General features: G+C 45.9%; 1 protein-coding gene across 3 annotated transcripts in view; it reads left to right on the forward strand.

Moving 5' to 3' along the window:
• LOC112239301 (general transcription factor IIIC, polypeptide 3) overlaps positions 1-10,000 on the forward strand; it is a 23,270-nt gene that overhangs the window by 6,270 nt on the left and 7,000 nt on the right. For 2 of the 3 annotated variants that reach the window (XM_042317903.1, XM_042317904.1), the window contains exons 9-15: positions 1,783-1,883; positions 2,012-2,183; positions 3,175-3,377; positions 3,630-3,731; positions 3,796-3,931; positions 7,819-7,961; positions 8,742-8,824. In XM_042317903.1, coding sequence (XP_042173837.1) covers positions 1,783-1,883; positions 2,012-2,183; positions 3,175-3,377; positions 3,630-3,731; positions 3,796-3,931; positions 7,819-7,961; positions 8,742-8,824 — 940 coding nt within the window. The remainder of the gene's footprint in view (positions 1-1,782; positions 1,884-2,011; positions 2,184-3,174; positions 3,378-3,629; positions 3,732-3,795; positions 3,932-7,818; positions 7,962-8,741; positions 8,825-10,000) is intronic. The other variant, XR_006082801.1, reaches the window with a different exon arrangement.

The raw sequence follows: 10,000 nt of genomic DNA on the forward strand, positions 1-10,000 counted from the left end.
AGTCTGTCCTACTGTCTGGATCTAGGACTTAATTATGAAGTCTGTCCTACTGTCCTAATGTCTGGATCTAGGACTTAATTATGAAGTCTGTCCTACTGTCCTACTGTCTAGATCTAGGACTTCATTATGAACTCTGGCCTACTGTCCTACTGTCTGGATCTAGGACTTCATTATGAAGTCTGTCCTACTGTCCTACTGTCTGGATCTAGGACTTCATTATGAAGTCTGGCCTACTGTCATACTGTCCTAATGTCTGGATCTAGGACTTCATTATGAAGTCTGGCCTACTGTCCTACTGTCTGGATCTAGGACTTCATTATGAAGTCTGTCCTACTCTCCTACTGTCTGGATCTAGGACTTAATTATGAAGTCTGTCCTACTGTCTGGATCTAGGACTTCATTATGAAGTCTGGCCTACTGTCTGGATCTAGGACTTCTGTCTGGCCTACTGTCCTACTGTCTGGATCTAGGACTTAATTATGAAGTCTGTCCTACTGTCCTAATGTCTGGATCTAGGACTTCATTATGAAGTCTGGCCTACTGTCTGGATCTAGGACTTCATTATGAAGTCTGGCCTACTGTCTGGATCTAGGACTTCATTATGAAGTCTGGCCTACTGTCTGGATCTAGGACTTCATTATGAAGTCTGAAGTCTGGCCTACTGTCTGGATCTAGGACTTCATTATGAAGTCTGTCCTACTGTCCTAATGTCTGGATCTAGGACTTCATTATGAAGTCTGTCCTACAGTCCTACTGTCCTACTTTCTGGATCTAGGACTTCATTATGAAGTCTGGCCTACTGTCCTACTGTCTGGATCTAGGACTTCATTATGAAGTCTGGCCTACTGTCCTACTGTCTGGATCTAGGACTTAATTATGAAGTCTGGCCTACTGTCCTACTGTCTGGATCTAGGACTTAATTATGAAGTCTGTCCTACTGTCCGGATCTAGGACTTCATTATGAAGTCTGGCCTACTGTCTGGATCTAGGACTTCATTATGAAGTCTGGCCTACTGTCTGGATCTAGGACTTCATTATGAAGTCTGGTCTACTGTCTGGATCTAGGACTTCATTATGAAGTCTTGCCTACTGTCTGGATCTAGGACTTCATTATGAAGTCTGGCCTACTGTCTGGATCTAGGACTTCATCATGAAGTCTGGCCTACTGTCTGGATCTAGGACTTCATTATGAAGTCTGGCCTACTGTCTGGATCTAGGACTTCATTATGAAGTCTGGCCTACTGTCTGGATCTAGGACTTCATTATGAAGTCTGTTCTACTGGCCTACTGTCTGGATCTAGGACTTCATTATGAAGTCTGGCCTACTGTCTGGATCTAGGACTTCATTATGAAGTCTGTTCTACTGTCTGGATCTAGGACTTCATTAGAAGTCTGGCCTACTGTCTGGATCTAGGACTTCATTATGAAGTCTGTCCTACTGTCTGGATCTAGGACTTCATTATGAAGTCTGGCCTACTGTCTGGATCTAGGACTTCATTATGAAGTCTGGCCTACTGTCTGGATCTAGGACTTCATTATGAAGTCTGTGCTACTGTCTGGATCTAGGACTCTCTTCCTTTTAACCCATCTCTCTCTCTCCTTCCTCCCCTCCTCACCCCTCTCTCTCTTCCCTCCTCCCCTCCTCACCCCTCTCTCTCTTCCCTCCTCCCCTCTCTCTCTTCCCTCCTCACCCCTCTCTCTCTTCCCTCCTCCCCTCTCTCTCTCTCCCTCCTCCCCTCTCTCTCCCTCCTCCCCTCTCTCTCCATATCTCTCCCTCTCCAGGGGAGGTTAGAGAGGTGGTAGTTCCAGACCATGTACCAGTGGACATCAGAGTGAAACTCATGGTCTGTCTGATCCACCAGCATGTTTACAGACCTCTGGATGTGAGTACCACACAACGTATCTATCTGCTTTGGGAACACACAGACTCCTATCAAATATCACACCTTATAATCTTAGTGTTTCTGAATGTATTAAAGGGATATTCCTTCATCCTCTCTACCCCCCCCAGTCCATGTTGACGTCTTTGATGGAGCAGAGCCCAGAGGAGCTGGGGGATCTGTACCTGGACGTGGCTGAGGCCTTCCTGGACCAGGGAGAGTACAACTCAGCCCTGCCTCTCCTCTCTGCCCTGGTCTGCTCTGAGAGATACAACCTGGCTGTTGTCTGGCTCCGACACGCTGGTAGACACACACACCACACACACACACACACACAGTCACACACAGTCACACACAGTCACAGTCAGTCAGTCAACTGTCTCAAACTGTCTGTTATTTTGTCCGAATCATTATGAGATGATAATAATGCATAAAAGGGGCCTCCTGACAGGTCTTCTACCGCGTTATAACGGCATCATCGTACCTCGTTATAACGACATCATCGTACCTCGTTATAGCGACATCATCGTACCGCGTTATAATGGCATCATCGTTCCGCGTTATAACGGCATCATCGTACCGCGTTATAACGGCATCATCGTTCCACGTTATAACGGCATCATCGTACCTCGTTATAGCGACATCATCGTACCTCGTTATAACGACATCATCGTACCTCGTTATAACGACATCATCGTACCTCGTTATAACGACATCATCGTACCTCGTTATAACGACATCATCGTACCTCGTTATAACGGCATCATCGTACCTCGTTATAGCGACATCATCGTACCTCGTTATAGCGACATCATCGTACCGCGTTATAACGGCATCATCGTTCCACGTTATAACGGCATCATCGTACCGCGTTATAACGGCATCATCGTACCGCGTTATAACGACATCATCGTTCCGCGTTATAACGGCATCATCGTTCCGCGTTATAACGACATCATCGTACCTCGTTATAACGACATCATCGTACCTCGTTATAACGGCGTCATCGTACCTCGTTATAACGGCGTCATCGTACCTCGTTATAGCGGCGTCATCGTACCTCGTTATAGCGACGTCATCGTACCTCGTTATAGCGACGTCATCGTACCGCGTTAGAACGACGTCATCGTACCGCGTTAGAACGACGTCATCGTACCGCGTTAGAACGACGTCATCGTACCTCGTTACATGGAGGTAGCAGTGAAAAGCTACAACTCCGTCATCGTACCGCGTTACAACTCTGTCATCTCAACAGTTCCCAAAGTGTTAATTGAAATGTAATGTGTGTCTCCAGAGTGTCTGAAGGCGCTGGGCCACATGGAGGTAGCAGTGAAGAGTTACAACAAGGTAGTACAGATGGCTCCTCTTCACCTGGAGGCCAGGCTGTGTCTGTCTACTCTGCAGCAGCAGCTGGGTCGACCTCTCTGTGCCCTCAAGGCCCTGGAGCCTATGTACGACCCAGACACACTGGCACAGGACGCCTCCGCAGCACAGCAGGCAGGTGGAGGGGGGAGGGAGGGAGAGGACAGGAGGGTGGAGGGGTGTGTGTACTGATTATCCCTTTGTGTGTGTACTGATTATCCCTTTGTGTGTGTGTGTGTACTGATTATCCCTTTGTGTGTGTGTGTGTGTGTGTGTACTGATTATCCCTTTGTGTGTGTGTGTGTACTGATTATCCCTTTGTGTGTGTGTGTGTGTGTGTGTGTGTACTGATTATCCCTTTGTGTGTGTGGTGTGTGTGTGGTCCAGGAGTTGAAGCTGCTGCTACACCGCTCTACTCTCCTGCGTTCCCAAGGCCGACTGGATGACTACCTGGATACCATGCTGACCATGCTGGCTATGCTGCTGAAGGTAGGCTTCTAACACACACACACACACACACTGATGTTGTTGCTACTGATGTTGTGTCATTCAGGTGGCTATGACGCGGGCCCAGGTGTGTGTCAAAGCCAGCATGTGGGCAGGGGTCAGACACCTGCGTCTGGTCAAGGTGTCTAAGGATCTGGTGTCTGACATCCACGACCAGGAGGCAGCCTACCAGGACATCAGTGGTAAGACTCCTCTGATTGGTCACATGTTATAGATGTACTGAGAGGTTACAGACCCAAAAAGAGAAACAATTAAACAATGTTCTCTCTCTCTCTCTCTCTCTCTTACTCACTTCCATCTCTCTCTCTCGCTCTCTCTTACTCACTTCCATCTCTCTCGCTCTCTCTTACTCACTTCCATCTCTCTCTCTCGCTCTCTCTTACTCACTTCCATCTCTCTCGCTCTCTCTTACTCACTTCCATCTCTCTCTCTCTCTTTTACTCACTTCCATCTCTCTCGCTCTCTCTTACTCACTTCCATCTCTCTCTCTCTCTTTTACTCACTTCCATCTCTCTCTCTCTCTTTTACTCACTTCCATCTCTCTCTCTCTCTTTTACTCACTTCCATCTCTCTCTCTCTTTTACTCACTTCCATCTCTCTCTCTCTCTCTTTTACTCCCATCTCTCTCTCTCTCTCTTTTACTCCCATCTCTCTCTCTCTTTTTACTCCCATCTCTCTCTCTCTCTCTTTTACTCCCATCTCTCTCTCTCTTTACTCCCATCTCTCTCTCTCTCTCTTTACTCCCATCTCTCTCTCTCTCTCTTTTACTCCCATCTCTCTCTCTCTCTTTTACTCCCATCTCTCTCTTTACTCCCATCTCTCTCTCTCTCTCTCTTTACTCCCATCTCTCTCTTTTACTCCCATCTCTCTCTCTCTCTTTTACTCCCATCTCTCTCTCTCTCTCTCTTTTACTCCCATCTCTCTCTCTCTCTCTTTTACTCCCCTCTCTCTCTCTCTTTTACTCATCTTTTCTCTCTCTTTTACTCATCTCTCTCTCTCTCTTTTACTTCACTTCCATCTCTCTCTCTCTCTTTTACTCACTTCCATCTCTCTCTCTCTTACTCAATTCCATCTCTCTCTCTCTCTTACTCACTTCCATCTCTCTCTCTCTCTCTCTTTTACTCACTTCCATCTCTCTCTCTCTCTCTCTCTCTCTCTTACTCATCTCTTCTCTCTCTCTCTCTTACTCACTTCCATCTCTCTCTCTCTCTCTCTTTTACTCACTCTCTCTTACTCACTCACTCACATCTCTCACTCACTCACTTCCATCTCTCTCTCTCTCTCTCTCTCTCTCTTACTCAATTCCATCTCTCTCTCTCTCTCTTACTCACTTCCATCTCTCTCTCTCTCTCTCTTACTCACTTCCATCTCTCTCTCTCTCTCTTACTCACTTCCATCTCTCTCTCTCGCTCTCTCTTACTCACTTCCATCTCTCTCTCTCTCTTTTACTCACTTCCATCTCTCTCTTCTCTCTCTTTTACTCACTTCCATCTCTCTCTCTCTCTTTTACTCACTTCCATTCCTCTCTCTCTCTTTTACTCCCATCTCTCTCTCTCTTTTACTCCCATCTCTCTCTCTCTTTTACTCACTTCCATCTCTCTCTCTCTCTCTTTTACTCACTTCCATCTCTCTCTCTCTCTTTTACTCACTTCCATCTCTCTCTCTCTCTCTTACTCAATTCCATCTCTCTCTCTCTCTCTTTTACTCACTTCCATCTCCTCTCTCTCTCTCTCTCTCTTACTCACTTCTCTCTCTCTCTCTTACTCACTTCCATCTCTCTCTCTCTCTCTTTACTCACTCTCTCTTACTCACTCACTCACATCTCTCTCTCACTTCCATCTACTCCATCTTCTCATCTCTCTCTCTCTTACTCAATTCCATCTCTCTCTCTCTCTCTCTTACTCAATTCATCATCTCTCTCTCTCTCTCTTACTCACTTCCATCTCTCTCTCTCTCTCTCTCTCTCTTACTCACTTCCATCTCTCTCTCTCTCTCTCTTACTCACTTCCATCTCTCTCTCTCTCTCTTACTCACTTCCATCTCTCTCTCGCTCTCTCTTACTCACTTCCATCTCTCTCTCTCTCTTTTACTCACTTCCATCTCTCTCTCTCTCTCTTTTACTCACTTCCATCTCTCTCTCTCTCTCTTTTACTCACTTCCATCTCTCTCTCTCTCTCTTTTACTCACTTCCATCTCTCTCTTTTACTCACTTCCATCTCGCTCACTCACTCACTCCCATCTCTCTCGCTCTCTCTTTTACTCCCATCTCTCTCTCTCTCTCTCTCTCTCTTTTACTCCCATCTCTCTCTCTCTCTCTCTCTTTTACTCCCATCTCTCTCTCTTTTACTCCCATCTCTCTCTCTCTCTTTTACTCCCATCTCTCTCTCTCTTTTACTCCCATATCTCTCTCTCTCTTTTACTCCCATATCTCTCTCTCTCTTTTACTCCCATCTCTCTCTCTCTTTTACTCCCATCTCTCTCTCTTTTACTCACTTCCATCTCTCTCTCTCTCTCTTACTCAATTCCATCTCTCTCTCTCTCTCTTTTACTCCATCTCTCTCTCTCTCTCTTTTACTCACTTCCATCTCTCTCTCTCTCTCTTACTCAATTCCATCTCTCTCTCTCTCTCTCTCTCTCTTACTCACTTCCATCTCTCTCTCTCTCTCTCTCTCTCTCTCTCTCTCTTTTACTCACTCTCTCTTACTCACTCACACATCTCTCACTCACTCACTTCCATCTCTCTCTCTCTCTCTCTTACTCAATTCCATCTCTCTCTCTCTCTTACTCACTTCCATCTCTCTCTCTCTCTCTCTCTCTCTCTTTTACTCACTTTTACTCACTCTCTCTTACTCACTCACTCACATCTCTCTCTCACTCACTTCCATCTCTCTCTCTCTTTACTCACTCCCATCTCCCATCTCTCTCTCTCTCTCTTACTCAATTCCATCTCTCTCTCTCTCTCTTACTCAATTCCATCTCTCTCTCTCTCTCTCTCTCTCTTACTCACTTCCATCTCTCTCTCTCTCTCTCTTACTCACTTCCATCTCTCTCTCTCTCTTTTACTCACTTCCATCTCTCTCTCTCTCTTTTACTCACTTCCATCTCGCTCACTCACTCACTCCCATCTCGCTCACTCACTCACTCCCATCTCTCTCTCTCTCTCTTTTACTCCCATCTCTCTCTCTCTCTCTTTTACTCCCATCTCTCTCTCTCTCTCTTTTACTCCCATCTCTCTCTCTCTCTTTTACTCCCATCTCTCTCTCTCTCTCTCTTTTACTCCCATCTCTCTCTCTCTCTCTCTTTTACTCACTTCCATCTCTCTCTTTTACTCACTTCCATCTCTCTCTCTCTCTCTCTTACTCAATTCCTCTCTCTCTCTCTCTCTTACTCAATTCCATCTCTCTCTCTCTCTTACTCAATTCCATCTCTCTCTCTCTCTCTTTTACTCCCATCTCTCTCTCTCTCTCTTTTACTCACTTCCATCTCTCTCTCTCTCTTTTACTCACTTCCATCTCTCTCTCTCTCTCTCTTACTCAATTCCATCTCCTCTCTCTCTCTCTCTCTCTCTTACTCACTTCCATCTCTCTCTCTCTCTCTCTTTTACTCACTTCCATCTCTCTCTCTCTCTCTCTTTTACTCACTTCCATCTCTCTCTCTCTCTTACTCACTCTCTCTCTCTCTCTCTTACTCACTTCCATCTCTCTCTCTCTTTTACTCACTTTTACTCACTCTCTCTTACTCACTCACTCACATCTCTCACTCACTCACTTCCATCTCTCTCTCTCTTTTACTCACTCCCATCTCTCTCTCTCTCTTACTCACTTCCATCTCTCTCTCTCTCTTACTCACTTCCATCTCATCTCTCTTTTACTCACTTCCATCTCGCTCACTCACTCACTTCCATCTCTCTCTCTCTCTCTCTCTCTCTCTTACTCACTCACTCACTTCCATCTCTCTCTCTCTTTTACTCACTTCCATCTTGCTCACTCACTCACTTCCATCTCTCTCTCTTTTACTCACTTCCATCTCTCACTCACTCACTTCCATCTCTCCCTCTCTCCCTCCCCAGGTAAGACCAGTGTGTTGTCTCGTGAGGACTGGTGGTTACTGTTGGTGAGGTGTGTGTGTACGCTGTGTGAGATGAAGCGTTTTAAAGAGGCAGAGCTGCTGGTAGACTCTTCTCTGGAGTTCTACTCCTTCTATGACGTCAAGGTAAACAGGAACCAGCTGCCGTTTTCTGGCACTTTCACTTCCTGTCATCAAAATTTAAAGAAAATGTTTTTTATTTGAAAAATGACTCATTTATTGTTATATCTTTCTAAATGTGTTGTTAGCACTTTGTTGGTTAAATCTACAGGACAGTAATGTTATCCTGAACAGGTTAGCACTTTGTTGGTTAAATCTACAGGACAGTAATGTTATCCTGAACAGGTTAGCACTTTGTCGGTTAAATCTACAGGACAGTAATGTTATCCTGAACAGGTTAGCACTTTGTCGGTTAAATCTACAGGACAGTAATGTGTTGTTAGCACTTTGTCGGTTAAATCTACAGGACAGTAATGTGTTGTTAGCACTTTGTTGGTTAAATCTACAGGACAGTAATGTGTTGTTAGCACTTTGTTGATTAAATCTACAGGACAGTAATGTGTTGTTAGCACTTTGTTGGTTAAATCTACAGGACAGTAATGTGTTGTTAGCACTTTGTTGGTTAAATCTACAGGACAGTAATGTGTTGTTAGCACTTTGTTGGTTAAATCTACAGGACAGTAATGTGTTGTTAGCACTTTGTTGGTTAAATCTACAGGACAGTAATGTGTTGTTAGCACTTTGTTGGTTAAATCTACAGGACAGTAATGTGTTGTTAGCACTTTGTTGGTTAAATCTACAGGACAGTAATGTGTTGTTAGCACTTTGTTGGTTAAATCTACAGGACAGTAATGTGTTGTTAGCACTTTGTTGATTAAATCTACAGGACAGTAATGTGTTGTTTAGGTGAAGAGGAAAGAGCTGGAGTTCTTTGGTCTGTCGGCTGCTTTCCTGGACCATAACTACCGCAAGGCCTACGATTACATCAGGTCAGACTGGCTGTCCTACTGGCTGTCCTACTGACCATAACTACCGCAAGGCCTACGATTACATCAGGTCAGACTGGCTGTCCTACTGACCATAACTACCGCAAGGCCTACGATTACATCAGGTCAGACTGGCTGTCCTACTGGCTGTCCTACTGACCATAACTACCGCAAGGCCTACGATTACATCAGGTCAGACTGGCTGTCCTACTGGCTGTCCTACTGACTGGCTGTCCTACTGACTGTCCTACTGGCTGTCCTACTGACCATAACTACCGCAAGGCCTACGATTACATCAGGTCAGACTGGCTGTCCTACTGACCATAACTACCGCAAGGCCTACGATTACATCAGGTGAGACTGGCTGTCCTACTGGCTGTCCTACTGACCATAACTACCGCAAGGCCTACGATTACATCAGGTCAGACTGGCTGTCCTACTGACCATAACTACCGCAAGGCCTACGATTACATCAGGTGAGACTGGCTGTCCTACTGGCTGTCCTACTGACCATAACTACCGCAAGGCCTACGATTACATCAGGTCAGACTGGCTGTCCTACTGACCATAACTACCGCAAGGCCTACGATTACATCAGGTCAGACTGGCTGTCCTACTGGCTGTCCTACTGACCATAACTACCGCAAGGCCTACGATTACATCAGGTCAGACTGGCTGTCCTACTGACCATAACTACCGCAAGGCCTACGATTACATCAGGTCAGACTAGCTGTCCTACTGGCTGTCCTACTGACCATAACTACCGCAAGGCCTACGATTACATCAGGTCAGACTGGCTGTCCTACTGGCTGTCCTACTGACCATAACTACCGCAAGGCCTACGATTACATCAGGTCAGACTGGCTGTCCTACTGACCATAACTACCGCAAGGCCTACGATTACATCAGGTCAGACTGGCTGTCCTACTGACCATAACTACCGCAAGGCCTACGATTACATCAGGTCAGACTGGCTGTCCTACTGGCTGTCCTACTGACCATAACTACCGCAAGGCCTACGATTACATCAGGTCAGACTGGCTGTCCTACTGGCTGTCCTACTGACCATAACTACCGCAAGGCCTACGATAACATCAGGTCAGACTGGCTGTCCTACTGACCATAACTACCGCAAGGCCTACGATTACATCAGGTCAGACTGGCTGTCCTACTGACCAT

Source organism: Oncorhynchus tshawytscha, unplaced genomic scaffold (genome assembly GCF_018296145.1).
Source record: "Oncorhynchus tshawytscha isolate Ot180627B unplaced genomic scaffold, Otsh_v2.0 Un_scaffold_2906_pilon_pilon, whole genome shotgun sequence".
Lineage (NCBI taxonomy): Eukaryota > Metazoa > Chordata > Actinopteri > Salmoniformes > Salmonidae > Oncorhynchus > Oncorhynchus tshawytscha.